Genomic DNA, 26,164 nt, shown 5'->3' on the forward strand with positions numbered 1-26,164 from the left:
AAATTCCTCGTCCATTTCAGCAACAATCTGACGTTTAGATTTTTTTTTTGTACCAAACTATAATTAATGTTTCTTTCTTAAAAGAAATAAAATAAATAAATAATAATGATAAACAAATAAACACAAAATAAAAATACACAAATGCTTCATCTTATGAAATCATCTTGAAGTACTGCTGAAAGGATTGAACACATGTGCAGGTACAAAAAATAAGAACAGATATGCGGATTTAATCTTAATTTATAAATTCCATTTCATGTCGGTAATCATTAGAGCCCACACACTGTAATAAATTATAATAATTTCACACAAGAATTAAATTACTGGGTACTGTACCTTGCAGAGGAGCCATTTTTATGCTGGCTACCCTGCAATCTAACTGTCAGATATAAACCCTTCTGCTAATCAATGCTTCAAAACATTCACTTTTATTCGTCTACGTTGAATTAATAAAAATGTGTGAATAATGTCGCTTACTGTGATCATTTCGGCTCAGAGTGATTTAGTAAATTAATGGGTGCTAGGGACAAAACGAAACTGATAGGATCCACATGAATAGATTCAAATTTGCTGTGAAGCCAACTGTCTTGAGTCGTCACTGAAACTTTATTTCATCTTAAATGCCGGAGCAACTTGGACTTGCTTGATGGGTTCTCCCCACAATATACGGCGAGTTAAAACGTGGCATCAAGAAGATGATGTGCTGCTAAAATTAAAATAGAAGACACTTCAAGCATAAAAACATTACGGCTCGGTTTAAACGCATGCTTTGGGTAAAGTACTTGACAGAGTGTTTCATTTCTTGATGTCTTAATGTTTCATGTTTAAGAAAAATATTAAAATAGCTTTAAAATTGATGCTCTTTAGTAAACTAGGTATGTGCTAAAACAAGTGTTTTACAGCCACAAGTGAGCTGTTTTACAGTAATAAACAGTGCTGTATGAGTGCATGAGGACATTAAAAAGTTAAAAGGAGGCATCTTCGTTCTTTGTAAAAACTCACTTGACTAATTAAAGAAGCAGATTTTCCACACTACCACTGACATTCAGTGAGGCAACAATTAAAAATGTTTATGGTCCCGTGCAGTGCACTCTGTTGACCAGCATGTCAGAGTTCAGCGTTCATGCACACGGGCCTGAAAGGTCACTATTTTTAGCCGCCAACCTCCATTCTCTCAGACACACACGGTATCGTGTAACTGCACACTCTCACTACTTTACAGACCACCAAAGGCTGGAATATAATCCGCCTGTGGAGTACTATCGAGCAATACAGACACAATCTATCAACTTCTGCCCATTATCAGTAGCAGGACGCTGTGAGAAGTATGCAAATTATAAAGCAAATTGCAAAATGCAAATTATGAAGCTAAGCTCATTTCTATATCACCTCTCAAGAATGGGAAAAAGAAATTGTGTATGACATGGAGAGACAAAAAAAAAAAAATATATATATATATATATATATATATATATATCACATTTGGAGTGAGAAAGGTGTGCCTCACTACCCAAATCACAAATTGCAGTAGATGGAATTTTACCCCAAAAAAATCTATTCACACTCCACAAAACCATTAATTAGAATTAAAACTCATAACTTTTAAACTATCATTGGAACTTCATGACATGTAACGGATGACAGGGTCCTTAAACATATTAACCACTCGACCTACACAGGCTTAAAATTATATGGGGGCCACTCCCAATGAGAGATAGCGTTCAGCGGATAATTACAATGATCCGAGTCGCACCATTCACCGAGCAATAAAACATGTTTCTAGCTGTTTTTTCTGACATCCCATCTCATCCCATGGCACCTTATTGAACAAAGAGAGAGCAAGCAAGAGAAAGAAGACAGATGAGTCTTAAATGTTGTGTCCAACACATTTAGAAACATACCGGGTGGATGTGTATGGTTTATCTTTTAATTCATTTTAATTCACATATATATATAATAATAATAAATAGTTCAAACCACTATTTCTTTCTTCTATTGAACACACACACACACACACACACACACAAAATTCCTCCATAAAATGTATGACAAACCTTTAAACTATATGTGTTAACTATATCTTACAAGTTATTTTAAAGCCCTTAATATAAAGTATGTCTCATGTTTACAACAAATTAGATTATGCACTCACATAAACTCACTCTGCATCCTCTGCTTTTATTCAGATAAGCTCATATCAAACTACTGTTCATACCACATCACTTATAAAAAAACATATAGCAATATATCACACGAACTTGATATACTGCCAAGCCCTGAATTTAACCACACTGATGTCTGTTATATGGACAGGAAAAGCAGATAAAATATGCACATCATGGAAGGGTGGTATTAGCAACCAGATGGAGCTGATGTAGCTGGGTCTTATAAAACAAGTCTTGAAATGTGGCCTCAAATCATTAGCTGGGCACACCGGCCCGTCTGTGCCTACGGTGTGAGTTACTTTGACACTATTTTGATCCTAGTCAGATGACACCAGCTCTTTTGTCCAGTTATGTGCAGTCAATGCCTGGGAACTGAGCACGAGGTGGGTGGTGGTGATCTCACACTCATATAGCACAAATGCACACACGCTTTACAGGTTAAGTCCAGCTCATCTCATTTTGACCACTTTTAATCTAAATAAAGGAGCCTGCTTTTTCCACCGGCAGCGTTCAGCTGTGCAGTGACAGATTTAAGGCTAATTAATGGTGTGGTCCGCTTTTCTCTGGCATCAGCATTTTGCTTTTCCCACTGTGCTAATCCAAATACCTAGAGGGGAACATAAAGATACTGGCTCATTAAAACCACTTCATTCCAGTACTGCTTTAACCATATACCATTATCCCAACACCGATGTTAGAAGAACAGATCGAATGCCAAGTTTTGACCAAATAAATAAATAAATAAAAACCGTTTTCGGTTCGGTTCCGTTTTGATGGCTTGACACATCCGTGTTTATCCAATTTAACATTTGATTTTGAAAACAAATTAACAAGAAAATCAATCCTTTACACTGGAGAAAAGCCACCTTTGGTATTTTCATAAATATTACGTTTATTTGTAATCCATTATTAATCGACATAGCCTTTTATTACAGTAAAGAATATATATTTTGCCTCCTTCAATGATAAAAATCCACATCACAAAGGGAAGCTATTTCAAACATTCGACTGATGCCGAGTAGTAAAAAAAAAAAAAAAAAAATTATAATGTTCTTTTTTTTTGGACAACAAAAAGAAATGCTTCTTATTGCAAGTCATTACAAGGAAAGATGTTCAGTGTGTGTCCTCACTGTTCTGAGTTGCTTTGTCAAAAGCATATTACAAGCGGAGAGGCATTTCCTCACCTCAGAGCGTAGACTCATGGGCACACAAACAGAGCTGATCCAGGGAGAAATAAAACACACAGAAATGATTTAAACGCAAACCGAAAGAACCGTAATTCACAACTGAACTGTGGATGTTGTACAGAACAGAAAATCCCTTTAACAAAACACAAAATCCCTTTAATTTACATATTTGATTTAGGGATTATATATTATTTACTTTAACAACACTGTGGCATTAGAAATTCAAACAGTATGCAAATTAAAAGCATTTTTAAACGCATTTTTTTTTGTACATTTTAAATCAAATGTTTTGGGGAAAAAATTACTAAAAATTGAGATGACACAAAATAACTTTAATTTAAAACGTGTTGTGTTTATAATAATATAACATTTATTTCTTTGTATTTTTTACATGCATTAGTGCACAATTAGATGACAAGGTATGTAGTTTAAGTTTATATGAAGTGCAGTGTAAGAAAGTCTCATTCACAGCTGAGGAGACGTACCTATGGTGTGAGAGAGAGGACAAATGGAGCTCTGTTCAGGAACGCTGGCTTTGATTTGTCTTACTGAAACACCCGTTTCCTCCTATTGGGAGTGCCCCAGCTCAGTGACAGAGACCGTCACAATGGAAGCGTTGTGCTTGGTCTCACACAAGAGGGACAGAGTCAACAGCTGAGCTCGAGAGAGAAGATGGCTCCTGGAATGCTCCGCAGCAGTTGCTACTGTTGACTAATGGGAATCTGAGAAGAGGGAAGGTGATACGGATGCAGAAGAATGGCACTGAGGCAGAAGCAGCTGCTTGTTTTGTCATCTGAAAGAGGAGCACTCTATTTGGAGCATGGACAGAGTTTTGGAGGTTTGCACTAGGCAGTCAGGAGGGGAACGATTTTTCCCTTCTGGCACACGCTCATCTGGGAAGAGTGTTTGTATCATGGATGTTTGATATGAACCATACAGGCTGCAAAGGGTTTTGACAGGGATTGAACAGGGCTGCCAGAGTCTGTTTGCATCAGTATATCTTCCCTTTTTTTTGGTGCTGAAGGCTTGTCAGTAGCACAGATGTCTCTCTTAGGGGAAAGACAGGAGTAGGAGCTAACATTTTTGTCAAAGTCCAGAGAGTGGCAGAATGCCCACAATGAAAAAAAAAAAATCAATTTAACGTCTGCCTCGCAGGGTGACAAGAGAGTTAACTGGCAAGGGGTGGAAAGCAAGGAGACAAGCTTTTGATCATGTGTCCTAACAAGCCATTCCAGCTCATGTCTGCTCAACCCCAGCAGATTTACATTACCTATTCAAACAAAAGTGATGGGCCAGATCTTGCTCTTTACTGAGCTACCAACTCACCCGCACACTAGCTTACCTGCCAACTCTTGAGATCCACACATCAATCTGAAGAATAACTAACATATTTTGATGTGCACGAGAACACTTTGGATTAATCAAACCAATATGCTTTCATGTAGACAAGTCACTTGTTTGAAGGTAGACGGAAGCGTGCAAGAGGAAAGAAAACTTCCAATGATTGATGTCTGGCTTAGTGTACTCTGCCAAAGGGACTGACATAACAGAGCGATGAAACGTCGTGTTTGAAGCACGCTTCCAGATCTTAGGTTCGGTCCAAACACTAGCCAAGAAATTAAAAAGGTTGACCTCATCGAGTCTGCACCAGGTCCAGGGACAGTGGCGCGTATCATTACAACAAAGACTGTTATTAATTAGGTGGAATAGAAATCAAAAGTAGATGGCAGGGCGGCCAGAGAGCTGGAGAGCAATGCTAGCCCCTCTGCCATTTCAACATGAACCCTTTCAAGAGGGTCATAAAAATGCAACCGAAGTGACATACGGTAAAACAGCTTTCTGCACTTAATTCTCCCGCTGCCCAAAACCATAAATCTCCCGATCTCGATGGGGAAAAGACACATGCTGCCTGGAGGTACTGGGCTGGATGTTGAAGAAAAGAGAAAAAAGGACAGATTTCAGTTAAAAATTTATAAATATAGGCAAGGGGGGTGGGTTCCCAAAAAATGCCTTCACAAACATACTTCAACAGAAGAATGAGTGCCTCAAAGGAGATTTTGAGGACAGATAGCCCCTATAGAGTAGACCAGGAAGGTAACACACACACACACACACACACAGCTGTTATTCAGATGCACACCGGTGCTTACCTGCTGTTGAAATGGCTAAGGTCCGCAGGGTGGGGGGCTCTGGAAATATCCACCTGCCCCAGAGATCAGGCTTTACGTGGGATGGAGGCACTGAAGAATCTGCCCCCTGCTAAACTCATTAACCCTGACTCCATACACAAAGCTCCAGGTGTATAGAGCTGTTCGCTAACCTCGCTTCTCCTCTGCCCCCTCAGAGGTCTCAGGGTTACCACCCCAGAGAAAGTCCTCATCCACGCCACATTAGCAACTGTTCCTGTTGTCACCCAGGTCACTCCTGCTGGTGTAATTCACTCGTTTTCAGAAAGTGCCTTTTCTACACCTGTTGGCTCCGACATATCTCTCAACGCGGCTAAAACCTTGCCCTTTCAACTTTTACAGGAGGGAAAAAAGGGTGCAGGGGTGCACAGGGTTGCGCAACTGTGCAGGGACACTGACACAAGAAAATTAGACAGAGCATGATTCAATGCTTTTATGAGGGAATTTGTCTTTTAACCATTCTATGATGACTATGGAAATTGTTCTGGCAAACAGACTGATTTTCTATAAACAAAGAAATACGCATAATTTAAAACTGACAGTTGCGTATGCAGTGCACACTGACTAGACATCACAGAGGAATGACAGGCTGCATAGATGGTCTATTTTTCAGCCACCAAACTGAACCCCTGCCACCAAACTGCCTGCAAAATTTAGTGCTGGCATTCAGGCGAACAGGGCTCTAAGCGTGGATTAGCAGCTAACAAGCTATTACCAGCAGCCATGGCCAATCCTGCCAATACAAGACTGCTGACTAAGTTGGCAGAGCCATTGGTTCACTGGTGCCCAGACTAGAGCACTAGGCAGTTTGCCTTCTTGACTAGGTGTGGATGCTTGTTTCTAGATCTTTTTGTCTGCTGCTAAGTGATGTGGGAACGTTAAAGTAAAAAGAAGCTGAGGATGCATCAATATTAAAATCCTGTTCACAAAAATATAGGCCAATTAATTATTTTGCGATATGGCTGATTACCAAAAAAGTAGTACAATTAATTAAAAATAACATAATAAAGCAATGCTTTACCAACAAATAAAATGTTGAGTAAGTCGGTGAGAGAGAATGGGCCGTGTCTAAACATGCAGCTCAATGTACAAATCAGATATTTGGAGCATTAAACTGCAAACAAATCAATTCAAGGTTGAATTAGGGTGAGTGCAGTTCACCCAAATAGAGGTCAAAAAATCACCCCACTAAAATGAGCCCTGGAAGAATACCACATAACTGGAAAAATAAAAACAATGAAAACATCCAAGCCAGTAAAGGATTCATATATTGAAGTTCATTACTTAAGTACATTTCATAAAAAGGGCCTTAATTGCTTGTGAATCCCAGACAAGGTCACCTTGAATCTTTATAATGGACATTCATTTTTTCTCATCTCTTGTTTTTATTTAGCTTCTTTCCTCTATAATTAGGCATTTTAAACTATGAACAAGCACCAGACAGCTCTCAATAAATAATGTTTTACAATACCAGTTACAGAAAAATCCCAAGACCTCCTTGGTGGATGAGGTGGTTCATGTGGAGCTTTTACAGTGAAGGTGAATATTCAGCTTAATGTAGTCCTCTAGGCAGGATATTTTCATTCATTAGAGCGGTCACGAGCACTTAAGGCACTTTAAGGATTGTTAGTGAGAGGAAAGATGGAGATGACAGTCCAGTTTCACTGACTTGTGGTACGATTGTAATAGGTCTAATTGAATTTGAGAGCGGTTGACTCTTAGGGCCCCGGTGCACATTCAGTTAAGTATGCGTAAAGACGGGTCTGAAATACATTGTGCTCCTACATGAATGTATCCTTTCAAGTATCCCCCAATATATGGCTACTTGACTAAAATCAAAAGATACTGTTTTACGAACAAAACATGTCACATGACTGCAGTATGTGCTGCCTACGCAATACAATTCTCACAGGAGGAAAGCTCAAGACCCAAAGCGATCACAAAAGCCAATGTTTGTTGGAATGTTGGAAGGAGATGGTTACATTTTAACTTGACAATGGCAGTGATCTAAAAGTGTGTTCAAACAAAAACAGACGTTCCAGTAGTTTCATTTTCTGCTACTGCAAATTTTGAGATTATTTGGTTTGCAATGTTACAGCAAATTTGAGAAGATTACTTGTTTACTTCTATTATTACTTGTTACTGATCCTTATATTTTTTTTATTATTATTCATAAAAAATTTATTATTTCCTGTTGTGGGGTTAAAACCAACCACACTTCCCTACTATATATTATGAAGCGACACTTAACCAGATGGGTAATATGTTCAAATGTGCAATATTTTAAAACAGTAGGTGAACAACATTTAAAAGAACTGCTATGTCTGTTGTCCATCAAATGCAGTATTCGATGTCAGACGCACTTCTAGTTTGACCACACCTTAAGCCAGTTAGCCAAGCAAGCTAATGAAAGGTTACAGCTGTTCCCTTAATAAGAGACTGAGAGACTGAGTGATATTTTTAGCTCATCCATTCTTTGCTTTTCATTACATAACGACATGCTTTGTCGTTAAGACAACACATGGCTCTCTCAATTGCTTGCGGAGACACACAAGGGGTTAATCCTGAGGTACTTCGGACTTGAAGACTCCCATTACGGCTGCACCAAACTGAGACGTCCTCAAGGACGCAGAAGCGCTCCATTCCAGCATCTTGGAGCTAACGTATTGAACTCTGCATGCCTCTAGTCTCTCTCGAGCTCAGGAACTAATTTCTGTGTAACCGGGGAGATTGTGGTGTGAGGCGTAGAGGCATGAGGTCGGCTCTGTCACCATTATTAAGGGCAGATTAACACAGCTGTACACTAGAAGTGAAGCACCCTCTCCTGCCTGCACTAAACATACGGGCCTTCAGGATTACGAGCTGCACTTGACCAGTGAAAGTACTGCAGCAACCGGCCATACCAGCTGGGGCTCATTAGCATAGCACCCTATTGCACAGAAAATCTTAAAAAATACCCTACTAGAAACAACAGGAGGAACCTATGAGGACAGCACGAGCCCTTCACACTATCTCTGGTTACCACTGAGGTGAGAAAAGAGGAGGAATAAAAATCACATCAAAAGATGATTTTGTTTCTCTCCCCAGTTAAATGTAATACAGCAAGTCACTTTAAGTGGTATTTCCAAAACTGCATTTTTGTTTAATAGAGCACCTTAATTGACAGACAGGCAAATTATAAGTGGAAATATTTTTAGAGAAAAAAAAAAAATCTTAAATCAGTTCACAGAAATTTTGATTGCTGTTAAATTATTTCATCACACCGCAAGGATATGATAATGGATGGCCTGTCATGTTTTTCTATATCAATTATGAATTTGAAAATATTCATGACTGACAGCCCCTCACTCGGATTTATTAAATTCTTCCTATTTTCTTATTCAAAATATTTCTCTAACCCTTGGCGATAATGAAAGCGACCCAAAACAAATATGATTAAATTAATATGAAGACCTTCACAGAATGCAAGACGGGGAAATGTGTGAGGGAAAAATAGTTTTAACTGAATTATGGCCTAATTTATTCCTCTGATCAAGTGTTCGGACTAAGAGCTCCCCCGATGCTGAAATGAGACTAGTATCTCCCAAAGGAGCAATACTGTCAAAGTGTGTGTGTGTGTGTGTGTTTAATATTAGATTGTATAGGTTTCTGCATTACACTAATTACGAAGACAGGAACTGTTTCAGCAACTGTTTCTTTCCAGTATTTGCTTTTCGATCGTTTTCCCAGAGGACTCGCTCCACTGCGGCATGATCTGCATCAAACTATTCATTCAAATTATTATTTTTTGTTTTATTAAAATAAAATAAAAAATTTAAAATAACTAGAATTTCCTTTTTTAGGACTGGATTTTTAATTTATTGAACTACTTGTATAGCTACAAGATATTTGTACCCAAACGCATAAATCCTTCATATCACCAAATTTTTACATTATGCATATGTATTTTATATAATTTTATATCACTCTAATTTTATATCATGCCAAATCCTTGGATACTTCTGGGCCCTAAACCCATGGAAGAAAAAAGTCTTCTTGGAGCTATTTGAGCTGGTCTGAAGATGAATTTTGCGGCATGAATGCTGTCGTCTGTACTGAAGAATAAAAAGGTAATGTTCCTGGCATCAGGTTGTGGCGTGTGTTTTATGGTCTGAGAGTTTGGTTTGGCATCATCCAGAGACCACACTTAAGCTGAGGGGTAGTGCCACCCACTCTTTGTCACACTGGACTCGGTTCAGAACAAACTGGAAAACATCGCCACGTCAGTCCTCCCAGGTGAAAAGACCGCGTGTGTGCATGTGTACGGTGGGAGAGAATAGATGAATTATGTCGAATAAGACAGAATACAGAGAAGGAGAGACGGCGAACGAGGAAAACAGAGTGACTGAGGAGATCAATGCACGCCAAAAATGCTTCTCACTAAGAGGAAAAGAAAATTTGCTCACATACACATACATTTCTAAATCTGGACACACAAAGATGCAGAAACCGTCCATACCGTCTTGCTCTGTCTTTGTCATCTCCTCTAGTTTCTTCTGTTTCAGTGTGTCCACCACATCGGCCAGGCTTCCTTTGCGGCGCTCTGGCGTTCCGAAGGCTGAACTGCTCAGCAGGTCGCCGCGCTCCCTGGCCCCCTCCTCTGGCTTGTGTGGAGAGGTAGAATTATTCCGGAAGGAGTATAAGGAACATACTTTATTGCTGTCCGATTCCTGCAATAGAAAACAAAGGAGTTGAAAGGACACTGAAGTTTTTTTTTTTTTTTTACTTTGTCAAAACAGACATTAAACTGTCAAATAGAGCAATTTAACTATTTAAAAATGTGGAAAGTGTTAAATTCGTACCATTTAAATGCGAGAAAATGAGTTTAGGATAAAAGTCAAGTGATTACAGAGCAGATAAATGTTGTTTAACAACCCCTTTCTCTTTACAGTTGTCATTGCTGTAATTCCTTTGCAAAGGTTACGAGTGCATGTTTGAGCTGAGCTCGAGCGCAGTGTAATTTGTTGGTTCTCAAGCAGGTGGCTGTTCTTCGCGGAACCCTCCAGGCCATCGTAAATCTGGCCCCTGTCTCAAGCTGCTGTTGTTTTGCGGTCCCACCTGTGTGTGGTTTAGTGGTTAACCGGGCTTCTGTCTGCAGCTGATAGTTCAGTGTTCCCCGAGCGAGTACACAAAGAGGGAAAACAGAATGAAAGGGAGAAGTAATCTGTTTGTCTGATCCTAAACAGAGCCCAGTAACTCTACACACTACTGAGTGATTGTAAATATAAAGCGCAAAAGCACATTAGTGAGTGAGCAGGAGTCCTGACAGAGAAGAGTCTGTTGTAGGATTGCTCCATCAATGAGAGAGAAACTGGCAGGTTTATGTTTTGGAGACCAGGGCACAGACGGGCATTAGGGCAGCAACACACAGAATAATATCCCACAAATCATCTGGCAGAGATAGAGGGCACTGCTAACACTTGCATGAAGTCAAATTTACAGTTGAGATCCCTTACAATTTTCTGCGGGGCACACAAATATAGGAATGCTCATAGACAAGCAAAATTAGGATTATAAAGAATATCAGACAATTCTCTCTCTTACTTACAATCTATAGATTTATTTTATTTCATGGCCTCTACACTTCTATTGACTTACAAGATGTTAATGCATTACTCAATATACTAAGAGTTCGTGCATACTTCACATTACATTCACAGTCGTTTTATCCAAAGTATAGTGAAGTATTTATCAGGTGAGAGTTTTAGCAAACTCCACTACAGCAAAAAGCCTCACTCAACAACAGGATGTCCTGCTCCTGTGAAGACAAGTGAGCACAAATGCATCACTCACTGCAAATCAAGCAGCTGCTCTTGAACATCAAATGAGCACAATTCACTTTTAATATGCTTTCCTTCATTATATCAAGAGGAAACCGAGAGATTGTCCCATGCATATCCAAACGCAGCAGTATGGTAACAATTCTTTGAAATGTCTTTCTAATTACACCAATCACAAAAGCTCTCTGTAATCCAATTAGGAATCAGCACCATCTGAGGAGTGTTAAAGCCTTCTGCATTTACATGTGAGGATTTATATTATATTATATTATGTTATATTATATTAATTATATGTTATGTTATGTTATATTATGTTATGTTACATTTACAACTTCCCTTTACAGGAATAAAAAGAGAGAGATTTTTGATACATTTATCAGCTATTTAGCATTTAGAATTTAGATAAAAAAAAGGCAAAAAGCCACTCATGACAGCAGAATTTTTAGGCTAATTAAAGTGGGGTTTGGCGTTGGATGCTGCAGGGCCAGGGGAGTCCAGCAGCAGCAGTTATGGAGAAATCCCTTTTACAAGCATCGGACAATAAGTGGCTGCCAGTCTCCCGTCTGGGCTCGATGCCTCACGGTCTAGAGAGACCACCACGGAGGAGGGGGGCGGCTCCCTCAACTCCCTCAAATTCCCACTCCTAGTCCCGCTTTCTCATTGTCCCTTTATTTATAGATTCATAAAATCGCTCTGACGTGAAATGCAATTCAATACGCTGTTCTCCGGCACTTTTACAGAGTGAGGGATCTCAAGGCACTCGTGGGGGACTTAAACTTCAACGTCGAGTCCTTGGCAAATCACAAAGTCTTCATTTTAAAAGTGTTCTGCACAGGCCTGCTCTGTTCTAGCTGTGTCATTGGGTTGAGGATTCGTCTCTGCAGGAGTATGGTGACCCATACTCAGAATTTGTGCTCTGCATTTAACAAATCCGAAGTGCACACACACAGAGCAGTGAACACACACACACACTGTGAACACACACCCAGAGCAGTGGGCAGCCATTTATGCTGCGGCGCCTGGGGAGCAGTTGGGGGTTCGGTGCCTTGCTCAAGGGCACCTAAGTCGTGGTACTGAAGGTGGAGAGAGAACTGTACATGCACTCCCCCCACCTACAATTCCTGCCAGCCCGAGACTCGAACTCACAACCTTTCGATTAACACTCCAACTCTCTAACCATTAGGGCACGACTTCCCTAAAGTGTGTTATGTTGTAACAAATGGAAAATATCTGTGGAGCTCTAGACAAATCATCTCGACCAGACGGTTCTCACTCATTGAATCCTGCCAGCTATCTTTAATAACGCATTAATTGATCTACACCTCATTAGAAAGTTCAAAACACACATAGTTTGTGTTAGCACACGTAAATGAGCTATGAAACTCTGGCAGTGGCACTCACCATGCGCTGCTGGGCCAGGAGGCTGTCCCAGTCGGATTCGGGCGGCACGCTGCTGCTGATTGGCTGGAGCTCCTCCAGGGGAGGTTTGTTGATGAGCAGATTGTGCAGGGGAAGCTGAGGAGTGACTAGTGACTCAGAGTTCTCATCTTTTTCCCAGGACATGCACTCCTGATTCACTCCATCCTCACCTCCGTCAGGGGTTGAGGCGAATGGAGAGGTGGCTTGCTTGGAAGACATGATTCTGCTGAGTGAAGAGCAGAGGAAACATGTTTGTCACAAAAAATTCAAAATTCCAATGGAACAATTTCATTCCGAATAACGTCAAATGTCAGACGGGAAATACTGGAGCGTCACTCTGTATGAGCGCCCTCACATCACATATATATGAATTTGGCTGCTGTTCTGAGCCTCTGCGCCACATCTAACCCCACAACTAGACTGATATCAGAGCTGGGGAGATTCTATCAATGGCTCTGAGCTCGGTACGGGAGAAACGGCATGCACTGGGGTCGCACTTAATCCTTTGTTTAATGTAAATGGACGTGCTGAACTACGGCTGGAGAGCTGCCTGAGGCAGGCGCGATCCCCTCTGCCCCGCGGCTGATTACCACGCTAAGAGGGTTACAATACCATATAACACGCTCTCATTAAAGCGCTAACCCTGCCACCAACTACAAAAAGAGCGGTGATGCTAGGACGCTGACACTTCAAGGGATTTTGATCATCACATTCCTATTGAGTCTATAAATGTGCCATTTTCCTTCATTTTGTAGTAATTTTTTTGTAAATCTGCTTTTGCAATTGTAGATAAGGATAAATATAATAAAATAATACAATTTAAATTAATAAAAATAAAACAAACCAAATAAAATACAATTTAATTAAATCACTAAAAATCACTCTACAACTAGCGCTATGGATAAACTTAACCTGCTAATCGAATTAAACGTTTGATTTAAAAACTTAATCAAAAGGCTGCAACTGATATAGTTTGTTTAGAATCAGCCAAGACACAACTTTCATACACTACTTTCCTTCCGGCCTTTAAATTGCCTGCTCTGAGACGGTAATTTACACTAGACAGCCAGCACTCATAACATCATGAACAATGACATACACACAACTGACCACAGGGTTGCAGACTCATTGTTTTGAGAGCCAAAACACTGCTGCGGGCCACATTAGCCTGGACAAAGGGCATAGGCATTCTAGGTCAAGGGCGGCAGGTGAGCTAACGTCCTTCTACTGCCCACTGAGACTGAGGGGAGATGAGAGAGAGGCAGGCTGGGTAATGAAGGCAGCCCAAGGCGCCTCCAGAACTCCATCTCCCGGCCCTGCCAAGTTTTCCAGCATGTGGCTCATCGTGGGAAGAAAACAAATTTGACACCGGGAGAGATTATTTTAACACCAAACTGTGAGTTAATCTGTTCACGTGCGGGCGGCAGCCGTGCTCTTCGGCGCATGAGGGATGTGTGGGCTGCAACGGGCTGTCAGGCCCAATTGCTCTCAGGCCCTTTAAAGTATGACTACTTCATTTGAAGACGTGCCATCAATTTGCGCACATGGCTGAGCACTTAAGCCTCACACTCTAAATATGAATTGTACAATACAGTTCGGTTAAAACCTCAAGCTGCTATTGTCTCAGACTAGCTCCCATATTAATAATTTTGTCATGCTTAACAAAAAAATGTATAAACAAAATAAAAGCAAAAAAACATCCACATCCGCAATGTCTTAGATGAGCTCTGCGGCATTCATCAGAAGTGGACAATGCAAGTCAATGGAAGTTAATGAAGCGGGATACCGCAGCTGTGCTGTGTCTGTTAGTTAGCGCAGAGCAAGGCAGCAGAGACCTAGACCGCTCCGTGCCCCTATTTTCTTAAGCGAGACCAAGGCCTCAATTTTAATCAGACAATAATTTGTTTCCTGTAATTATATCAAACATAAAGTGATTTCTAAAATTGTAGAGCGTTAATTAAAAATCAAATTTAAGAGCAAAGTTCAGAGCACCAAATGGGTTGTGGAAGAGGTGTGCGACAGCTAGACGAGGAGAAAGCATGCTTATGAGAGACCGAGCGATTCTGCTTCTATTTTTTATTCATGGATCCAAAGAGCCAGAGCTTCCAGCACAACAACCCCCACCTTCATCTTCAATGGACTGCGAGCGAAACAAAGCACTTCTTCTGTATTACACAGTAAATCAAGTGGTATTATTTTACCTCTGAAATATTCAGTCTCTCAGGCCTTTCCCTCCAGTCTCCAGCCATCAGTCAAACTGCTGAGGCATGATAGCGAGCAAGAGAGAGGCTGACTCCATCCTCCTGTAACATGTGTCTACAGCGATTTTCCTCGCAGACGCAACCGATCTGAGCCAGGGCCCCGTAACAGTATTTGTCAGCTGGAGTTAATAATTCATTAGGAGAGCTGGGAGGGCGGCTCAGCCCATGAGTGCTGGGTTCATGAGTTTTGCCCCTCAATCCCTCCCAACCATAACACCCCCCACCCCACTCACATCCACCCGGCTAATCTGCACCCACGGCTGAGAATGGAACAATGTGGATGCCGTTTAGCTGGAATAAAGGTCTAGATGGCTTTTTTCTTTGAGCAGACTTAAAAATCATTTAATTCTGCCCTATGAGCCATAAAACAAAACCCTGCTTCAGTTGTACAGTATGTGGTGTTTGACGGAGGAGAGGAAATAGCCTTGACAACGCCATCGTATTTCATCAAATTAAATGCTGATTTACGCTCACGGAACAGTCCAGCGAGCCACCGCAGTGCTTCCTTTAATTCTTATTAATAATTCAACCTGTTTCTCCAGTAAATAAGTCAGATCCGTTGGCCTTTGTGCATTTTAAGCAGTGAGTTGATCAGCTAAGCTAGAGTGGCCTCATATGAATTCCTGTCAGCCCTCTCCCGCTCAGGCCCGATTACACAATAACAATGGACAGCTTACAAACCAAACCAATCAATAAGTGTAGGGCAGCACAGCTTCTCTTTTGGCAGTCCGAGGGAGAGAGAAAGGCCCCATATATAGCTGACAATATTGCGCTAGGTTTATGACGATTAGGAGTTAAGTTCTCGGCGTGAGTTCTCATGTAGCCTGGAATGCTTCGACTCATGAATTGTTGCTGCTGCTAATGTTTCATCACGCACTGACCTCTGTTTAATTGGTTAGTGGCATTAGAAGACACCCCACTTTGGTGTTCCTCAGGGGGCCTCATGACTGGGGGCCATGTGTCTTGGGATATCCGCTTTCGCCCCGCTCAGTCGGTAGAAGCCCCCCACTCCTCTGTCTCTGCCATGTCTTTCTGTTGCCCTTTTATAGACAATGGCGATAAGTAACTCCTAAGCTACAGCGTCACTGTTGCTCCCTTCCTCTCAGTCACCCCCACACCCCTTCAAAACCACAGGCCTTTGCAGACCCCCTAAATCACTAGCCACTCCTGAAAGGAAATATTCGAAGGCTGCTCCGGCACCACCACCCAGACCTATGTGAAGAGAAATAATCAAATAAAAGAGGGTAAAACAAGAGGGCCATTGTTGAATGAGCTAACGATGGGTGAGCAGAAAAATGGCAAAAGCTGCTTTACGACAGGGCTTCATGTTTCCACGGGTAACGACATGTGTGTATGTTCATTGTTTAATGCACACACTTTCAAAATACAGGCTACTAAGAAACGTAAAGCTGGTAGTACGGAGAAAGTAATAGCAATGTAAACCTTTGCTAAAATGAGAATCTAAAAGGCTAATCATAAATCTGAATCAGGACACTCCAATGCAGTTATTCAAAGTGTAACAGGAAGCATTTGCGTCTGAAAGGAAATCTGTAAAAAATACAAAAGAAACAAGCAACTGAGTGTTGTGTAGTATTCCTGTGGCGAGGTTTATAATAATAGCCTTTTAAGATAAGTGTGCTGCTCTGTACAGTATAAACAGAGTAATAAATGAGGAACAACACTAACAAAACAAGTACACCAAAAAAAGCGATTTAGACTGGTAAATACAGCCTATATAATCTTACCCATTAATACTACACATTATTGTAGAGACCGCACACACACATGAACAGGTGTCCCACAGAGAGTGAGAGACATACAGAGGCATGAGCATGCATGCGTCTCTCTGACAGCAGTTCACACAGGTGACGGGGACAGACTCTCAAGGTCTTCACCTCCTACAATCAACCCTCTGTCACCTGTGAAACAAACCTGTGCTGGAAAATGATCATCCCTGCTGTAGCTGTTTAGCACCTTCGAATTATCACCTTCCATTGTACCTGAGCAGTCTACCCATGCGTGAACAATCACGAGACAGAAGGAAAGAGCGCTGTCTCTCAGAACTAGGACTTGGAGCTAATAGTAATATAAGAGCCCTCAAATACAAGCAATAATTGTTTTTCTATTTTGGATATCTTTTATGCCAACTACTAATTGAATTAGAAGTAAATAAAATTCCGATTTTGAATAATAGCAATAAAAATTACAACCTCATTAAAAAACAATTAATAAAAACACAATTAAATAAAAATAGATTATAAATAATAGTAACTACTACTACTTATTTTTATTATTAAAATGCATCAATTTTTGTTGTTATTATTATTATTATAAAAGCTAACTGAATGGACAGGAGTGTAGCACACTTGCAGTTATTGAGACTTTTGAGAAATACCTTCACTTTTCAAAATCCATCAAACAAGTAAACAAACAAATCAATCAATTCATATAACTATTATGTGTAATAATAGCAATAAAAATAACAGTAATAAAAGCTAATAAAACAAATATTTTTATATAAACAAACAAAGAAATAACTGAAGCACACTGGATAGTGGATAATAAGACATTTCTAAACGTCCTTCACTTTTAAAAGCCATCAAAAAACAGTTTCAACTGTAGTCCATACATGTTAACCTTGCAACCCTTTCGCCCATCACTCACTCCTTCACTGTCTTTCCACTGCTCTGCTCCAAATACAACCCACAAGTCAACTGACAAAGAGAACACCAGTATTCTCTAAAAGTATTCTCTAAAAGGCATTCTAGACACTGCCTGGGTAAGAAAAAAATCTTCAGCTCAAACACCCTGTCACTGTCCTCACTATGTGTGTGAATGAGTGTGTATCAGGTGTGTACACTCACATACTGTCCCCCTCAGCCTGCTTGGCAGCTCCTGTCCTTCTCTGCTCTTCACACGCCACTTCAGAGCTGGATGGCATAACACTTCCTCAAATTCTGATACACACCAACGCACACAAAAACACTCGAGCACAGGCAAGGCCGTTCGTCCCAGCCACGGCACGTCTTGTCAGAACACATCCGACGCCACGCTGAACGAAGTACACTCACACACATGAACGGAGTCACCGGCAGAACAGCTGTTAAGCTCCTCCGCTCACACACACACACACAGCGTCTCCCTCGCTTGCGTGTCTCTTTCAGTCCCCGTACGGTCAGAGACCATTCCAAGACGCAAGAAAAGCAGCTCGCTGTCTCTCTCCGTCCCTTGCTCGGGGCCTTACGGTGCGGCAGATCCCAAAGTTCCCGGTGTCAGTGCTGCAGTTAAGCAAACTTTACAGCCACTGAAGCCATCAAGCAATCCAGCCTATTTGCTGAGCAACAGTGGAGCTTTGTGGTTTCCCTCACAGTTGACAGTAAGTTATGAGCCCTTTGTGAGCGCACGGAAAGGAAAACAGAGATCGGAATTTGGCAGGAAAATATAATACAGAATTCTCTGTCTGAAGAACCTGGTTTCTTTTTTTTTTGTTCTTTCTGTTTCTTTCTCTCTCTCTCTCTCTCTCTCTCTCTTTCCCTCTCTCCGTTCCTCTCCTTTTTTTTGTGGAAACAATCGAGCATTGTTGGGGGAAAGAAAAGCAACTCTGACAGATGAAATATAGCAGGGGCCCCTTTTTGGAAAAACAGTAAACAAAGCACCATTCAGGGACAGGTCCTCTCTGTCATTTATAAAGATACTTTTCTTCAGAGCAGCCGACTTTATAGCAAAGGAGTCAACAAGTCGAGTGTAAAATCTCCCACAGTCCACTGTGACGAGGCCAGAAGACAGAGACCGAATGAATGAAGTGAAAATGCTAAAGATAGACAGAGGAAGGGGGCTGTGTATTGCTCAGTTTCACAATAAACATATTAGACAAGATGGAGGGTGACAGACAGGGAAGAGGTTAAAAATGGGGGTGTGGGGGGAACACAAAAGTGACTAGCCAAAAATCTTTTTTTCAGACTAGCCAAAAATGGGGACAATGGCTAATTATGAGGGAGTAATTTTGCCGCCAGAGGAGTGGAGAGAATGAATGGAAGCATGAAAGGCTATGAGTGTCAGCGAGAACTGTATGCCTACAGTCTTCAGCCTGGAGCTTATGAGGTCATCATTGGCACCCGGTGCCCAGAAAAACTTGGGCTGGTACAACTGGAATGCCGGCGCACAGTGCCCTGCTTTCTCCAGCCACTGTCCCCCTAATTCCTTTCTTTTCCAAAAATAGGAGTTTTTTACGCCAGTCGCTAGTCAACCAAATTGGAAAATTTGCAGCGTCTTATGAAAAGAAAAGCTGTTTTGTTCCCTTTCATTCTCATCTCATAAATAGGATTTCTGTGGAAGAAAAAAAATCAAGGAAATACCTTCTACTCTACACTATTCTGGATGCTTTTTTGGGTGGACAAAAGTTCAGTTCACTAGCCCTGTTCCTAATTCTTCTGAAAGTTTATTTTATTTTATTTTATTTTGTAGCCCAAACTTCCCTTTTTATGCTTTCTTGGTCCTCTTTACAGTGTACTCTCCCCTAATTTATTATTATTTTTTATTACAAATTATGAAATGTATATAATTTTTCTGAAATTGCAAAGGAGGGCAGGAAGATGGGATCTGAGAGTTCCGGGAGGGAATGCCAAAAAGGCCACAATTCATGCGACACGTCATTTGGAAAATCAAAACGGGCAGTACGTCCACTCCTCCCAGATGAGGCCATGTGAAGATGCCTGACGAATTGCAAGGGTCAGCCAGGACACATCTCAAAGATCTACGATTAAGCCTTATTATGTTGGGGCAAGTGACATTGATTGTCGATTTAAACCTCTGAAACTAATTCATTTGCCCCTGTTCAATGGAAAGCATGGGCAACAGTGTGTGGCCGTGGTGACAGGCCGGACGAAGGCGGTTGAATAAAAACCCCTGTTAAACCAATGGCTAGCACTCATGCCTGTCAGGAGGTGGTTAGAAGTTCCCCACATGATTGACAGCTGATATAAAAAAAAGAAAAGAGAGAGAGAGAGAAAGAGAACAGAGAGGGTGAGAGGAAACGTCCGTCCATCGATCCAAGTAATTGCCACGAAAATCTGAGTCAGAGAGTACATGAAGCGGTGATGTTTTAGCAATGCTAAGATGGAGCAGCACAGGGAAAAAGCGGCAAAGTGAATACGAAACACGCTGAACCACGGCCTAATAAAACCAGGAGCTGACAAGCATGGTTGAACAGAAAAATGTGCAGTAGATTTGTACCCAGGCCAGAAAGCAGGCACATTACTGGATTAGCTGCTGACTGATACAGAAAATGTCTCACCCGTCTGCTATTAAACCATGTGTCTGACCAACTCTGATGCTCGCGTTTCAGATAAAGCAGCACAGTAGTCTCTTAAAAATGTTCTCAACATGCTGGCAAAATATCTGACTGAAAAAAAAACCTCTATGGTCAGTGATGAGCTTCCTCAGTCAGTTGTAAGTAGCATTACGACGGTCTGCTTCAGTCGGTAAAACAATCCGCACAGCAGCCGCAAGCATTTAGAACTGAAGTGTAGTCATGTTGACTAACACCTTCGTCTCGTTTTCTTTCCTTCTTTCTGCCCTGCTCTCCTTTTCCTGGCAGAGGCAGACGCATGCATCATGACAGGCTTTCAGAATGAAATCATTAACCAAATTGCTTTCTTTTAAAAAACCGCGAGTGTGTGACAGGGGTGGTGTGTATCTGTCTATGGCTGCCGTCCATCGATTTAGGGTTCGGGCTCGGCCTCTGTTGTGGTTCGCCACAGCCATCCCGCTCCGTGCGGCGGGGACCGGGTCCTGTGACTCGCCTGGGCCTCTGTTTGAAATAATCAAGTAATCTCAACCCTGCTCCCCCAATTCACAAACCCGGCCTGCCAGCAGCACAAAGAGGTCTTTTGTGCTCCTGAATGTGTGTGTGGGGGTTTCTCAATACTGACTGTACAGATCATCAACACCGAATCAATCAAAAACATATTAAACAAATACACATTTTGAGCTGGGCCATTCAGCGAAGGGCTTGTGGGAAGAGTGAGAGAGCAGTGAGCAAATTAACACCGCTTCTGTTTGTCATCGAAGCTCAGAGCAACCCAGAACACTAGCGTATTTATGAGAGAGAGCGAGTCTCGTTGGTCAGAAGGAGATTGTGAGAAAGATCAAATTGAAACCAAACTATAAAACAAAAGAAAATGTCCATGTGCCCTCTGATAGCAAGGAGGTCAATAACCCAGGACAAAGAGACTGTAGCATCTAGTCTTTGGTAACACTGTATCTGGTACAGAGAGACTTGAATAAGCAAAGCAAACACAGGGAAAGTAAATAGGTAGCGAAGGCCAGACAAATATTTGAAAAGCAGATAGGTATTGTGGCAGTGTGGGACGTGTGGCACAGGTCTTCCCTCCCCTCCTTCCATTTATCCCTCTCTGTTTCTGCGTGCGAGGCAGCAGATGTGTCTTTCACAGCCTGCGGAGAGTGCAACCAATCCGCAAACAATAGTTAGCCACCGACAAAGGTCATCTTTCGCAATCCATGCGTTATCAGAAGCTAAAAAACAGAGAGCACGCACCTAGCCCGTGCTCGATGCACGTCGTGTGGCACCCTGCCTGTGTCTGTGTGTGTGTGTGTGTGTGTGTGAGATTTAACCCCTCACTACAATGCTACTTGAGCCTTCTTAATAAGTCAATTCCACAAGTTTAAGCCACCTCTTTGACCTCGAGTTAAGCTAACGGTTGGTGTAAACAAGTGAAATCTTATTAACCTAATAATATACACGGAAGCAGGCAGCAACGGCCAGCAGTTCAGAAGCTAAAGCCTCTCAGAGCCTTAACTACAGTGAGTTTGGTCCACCAGAGCACCAGTGGCCATGAGCTCTGAGTTCTCAAACAGGGTCATAAGTTAATCCGCAGAGGTTATTAGAGTACCAGTCAGAATGGATGTGCTAATTTAGCTAGCCTGTTTTAAGCCTCTCCACTTAGACGCCTAAAAACAAACACGTCCTCTGTCATTACATTAATACACATTTAAGACTGGAAACTCGTGAAATGAACACTAATTAGAGTCTAAATAGACCCATAATCCAGCAGTTACAAAGAAACGGAGTCTCACTAACGCTGCGGCTAACAAACTAGCATTGTTTGATGAGCTTGCTTCATTTACTGTGGTGGCACTTATGTTTTTAACAGTTTCTCTTATGATCACAGAGGGGAAAAAAAATAACTTGGTGATTTATTTTTTATGAATCCAACTTCTAAGTGTTTCCTCTTGAAATCGAGAGCTGCATTATTCATAAAAGTGCTGCATTTTAAAGGCGACAAACAACACATTTTATGTGGCGTTATGAAATTATAATGCCAGCAGATGCTCCTTCTGTTTTGTTCTGATGTCACCTCCACAGCAAATGGAGACAGTTTTAGGGTAAATATTTAACAGTGGGCCTTTTAGCCAGATACAGTTTAAGCCTGCGGAGAGTGTGTGTATGTGTCAGAAAACGTTCCTAGCCAGAGTCATTTCAGGAGAGATGAGAAATAAGTGAGATAAATAGTACTGTACAGGCAGCTCACGCACTGTAATCTCTCATTCTAGCATGATCGTGTGTACTGTTTTAGCTCATTTGATTATATTGTTGCAGGGTTGCCAACTTTTATGTTCAGTTTAGAGTAAGATTTTTTTTTTTCACCAGTGAGTATAAATATTAATATTTCTTCAAATGAAAAACTTAAAAAAAGGACACAGGTATGATTTGCAATAATCTAGATACAAGCATCATACAGGTACCTAATATTGTAAATATTCTTAGGAAAAACATAAATGTTTCTTTCTGTCACTGTATAGAAAAGATCAGAATTAACATCTTTCAAAACATCTTTTCAAAACAGTCATACAGGTTTCGAATGACTGTCTTTTAGAATGAACTTAGCTCAAGCTCTAACTGCTCTTGGCTTAAGGGGGAAGACGGAAAAGAAAATGAAATTGTGACTGACAGGTTAGGTAATTTAATGCTACCACTTCACTGGGCCTTCCACTTTTAAAACACTGACCATCTCTTGGCCAGTTAGTGAGCATCTGTCTGAGTCTCTGTGTAATGTGGTATGTCACATTATGAGCTCAAAAGTCAAGTGTAGATTACAGCGCTCTGCAGCACCCAAGGCTCTAGATCGCAACCAAAATGACCGTATTTGCAATCTTTTGAAAATGTACAAATTAAACTTTGTCGTGGTCTCATTTGTGCGAGTGCATGGTCTGCTCTGCTCCATACTGCGTGTGCCGCAGAGCTTGCTTTCAATGATCATGTGAAGAGACTGAGAGAGGCACCTTCAGTGCGAGCGCTTTGGGTGTATTAGTCGCACCAGAGTGACCAGTGAGAAGAATGAGTCTAGAGCCCTGGCACCCTTGCTATTTAACTGTTGGGAAAGCAGCTTGACATACTCGGGGTGATACGAGGTGTGCTTGTGTGTGTGAGTGATTATGTCGTGGACCCAGCGGTCAAGGTTTGGACACAGGCAACAGCTTCAAACACTTACTTTACAAATTCCCTCTATCTCTCTCTCTAACCCTGACATCCTTCCCCATCCGACTGCAACCTATCAGTCTCAGAGTTTGCATCATGGTTCCTTTACAAAGACCGGTCAGAGTCAGCTGGGAAAATTCCTCACGCTGAACAATTCATAACCACCCAGCAGAAACTTTTACTCATTGTGTGTTTACGGCAAAACCGCTGGTCACAATGCTTCATCCGCTGACCTGGCCAGAAAACGAGCTGTAAAACTCAATTTTATATCATACACACACACACATTCACACGTTCACGCAGGGAATAAAACAAAGGCACCATAATGGGACCACATAGGTCTTAATTGAGTTCGCCCCTTTCAAGCGTGCTATTATTTCTGGCTAATGGCATCCACTGGCCCTCTCTCATTACTTGAGTGGATCTTGAACAAGCTTCTCGTTTGATACAGTTAGAGTTAATGCACTATGAACAGATACACTGCTAGTCATCAGCGATCTGCATATTCAATAACTTCCCGTAATTACAGCCGCAATTCATCAGATCCAATCTGATTGCAGAGTGGAAGGGGAAGAGAGAGAGAAAGAGAGAGCGAGGTTGGATTCCTGGAGGACACAATCTAATCACAAAACTAACATGATAATTGAAATCTAAATTGAAAGGGTTGGTGAGCCATGCACAAATGTGTCGAGGCAGAGAGCGGAAGTACTTGTGCCTTGAAAGCAGAAGAGAGGAATAAAAGATGCTGATGGAGGAAAAGAGAGAGAGAGAGAGAGAGAGAGAGAGAGAGAGAGAGAGAGAGAGAGAGAGGATGGAATGAAAGCACCAGTGAGTCATCACCAGGCAGTTTTCTTAAGACTCATTGTGTTGGACGATGTAACGGACAGTCATGAATCGTTTGGCATGTCACAACATAATACCGTTAGCCAAACACAGTATCAATGTGAATGGAAAATCTGAGGCAAACTCAGATTTTCCGTTAAGTAAAAAAGCTTTGTAAAATTATACATAAAATGTGTACTTAAAACATTTGAGTTCATTTTAGAAATAAGTAATAAAACATATAATATACATTTTACATTTATATAGATTTTGATATACATTTTGTGTGTGTTGGTGTGTGTGTGTGTGTGTGTGTGTGTGTGTGTGTGTGTGTGTGTGTGTGTGTGTGTGTGTGTGTGCTCGGGAAAAAAAGGAAAAAGGGAATACAAAAGGTCTGCTGTCAAAACATCTGTATTCCAGGGTGGCTTAACCAAGAACCGTTTTCCATGCTAAACTGATTACCTCAAATTAAAGATAATAATGTAGAAATTCCATTCAGAATTTAGCTGACTCAGGCTTGGTACATGATTTGCAAAATATATTCTGATGAGCCAGAAATGTCCGGGTAGCAGCAAACAGGAGGTTCCCACACAATTGTTCTGCAGGTGGATGGAGGGGCTCATCATGTGCTCACATTTTCTTTTCTATCATTCTTTCAACCGTCGTCATGCAAAGCAGGGAGCTTTACAGTCTCTCCCATCTGCTTGGCTTCTCCTCAGCGCTCGATAACAGTTACTCAGTAATGCCAAATTCATTAACCTGTGCTGCTGTTACAGGGGCTCTAACCATAAATTAGGTTAATGTGAGCGGACATATTCCACTGCTAATAGGGGATATAAAGTGAAAGAGGGACACGGAGGGACGGAGATTGCAGATCATAAACATATTGTCCCTGGCAAAAAGCCCTAATGGCTCTTTGTTCACTTTAAATGCATGACAAATGTTTTTTGAAGGACGGACAAATGGTTTGAAAAAATGTATGTACAGATAATTTAATAATAATATCTTGATAATATATATATATATATATATATATATATATATATATATATTACTATTTTAATAATTATATTTTTTATATTTAATAATTTTTATTAATTTACTGTGTTCATTAATTTATATTTATTTAGTAACTAATGCATACATTTACTTGTGCTTCAGTATTAGCCACACTGGGATATTTATTTCTTTTTTTAAACAAAAAGTAATGTGATACGACAGCATTTAAAATCTGATGTCAAATCTGATGAACTACTAGAAGCGCGGAATGTCAGAATAATATTATTTGTGTATACACACCTATTTATTTTGGACAATTTCAATAAATCGAGAGAGAGCAAGAAAAGTCAAGCGCAGGCAGGAAAACTGCTAAGGTCGTGGTTGTCAGGCGAACAAAGTGTCGGGAAGAAACAGAGCCGTGCAGAAACTTGTTCTCCCTCCGTCTCTACACCACTGCACTGGGAATAGCGATGGGAATGACTGGAAGCCATAGAAACAACATCTGACAGATCAGTCTAATTGGACAACTTATTTTCCTCCAGATTTTAGGCATAAATCTAGTCAGTGTTTATTCAGAGTCGGTTAGGAACAAGAAGGTTTTGGCTGTGCAGCACTTTTGCTCCTGCTTGCTAAACTGCATCACTTCCCTCTGCTCCTCCCTTTCTATCTCCTTTCAAGAAGTGTCGAGAGCCAACCTGCAGGTCCTGCACCCGTGACGGCGCCGAACGAACATGACTCCTAAAACAAAATGCTATTGTTCTGCGAGACACCGACCTTTGCTGTCCTCGGATTACGTGACGACCTCTCGT

At 41.2% G+C, this 26,164-nt stretch overlaps 1 protein-coding gene across 15 annotated transcripts in view; it reads right to left on the reverse strand.

Moving 5' to 3' along the window:
* Positions 1–26,164, reverse strand: part of sox6 (SRY-box transcription factor 6) — a 145,345-nt gene that overhangs the window by 80,973 nt on the left and 38,208 nt on the right. For 7 of the 15 annotated variants that reach the window (XM_026216285.1, XM_026216289.1, XM_026216281.1 and 4 more), the window contains 2 exons: positions 12,759–13,002; positions 10,037–10,247 (listed from right to left, as the gene is read on the reverse strand). In XM_026216285.1, coding sequence (XP_026072070.1) covers positions 10,037–10,247; positions 12,759–13,002 — 455 coding nt within the window. Of the gene's footprint in view, positions 1–10,036; positions 10,248–12,758; positions 13,003–14,977; positions 15,140–17,901; positions 18,169–26,164 lie in introns of those variants that run through there. The other 8 variants (XM_026216290.1, XM_026216287.1, XM_026216280.1 and 5 more) reach the window with 7 other exon arrangements.

Source organism: Carassius auratus, chromosome 32 (genome assembly GCF_003368295.1).
Source record: "Carassius auratus strain Wakin chromosome 32, ASM336829v1, whole genome shotgun sequence".
Lineage (NCBI taxonomy): Eukaryota > Metazoa > Chordata > Actinopteri > Cypriniformes > Cyprinidae > Carassius > Carassius auratus.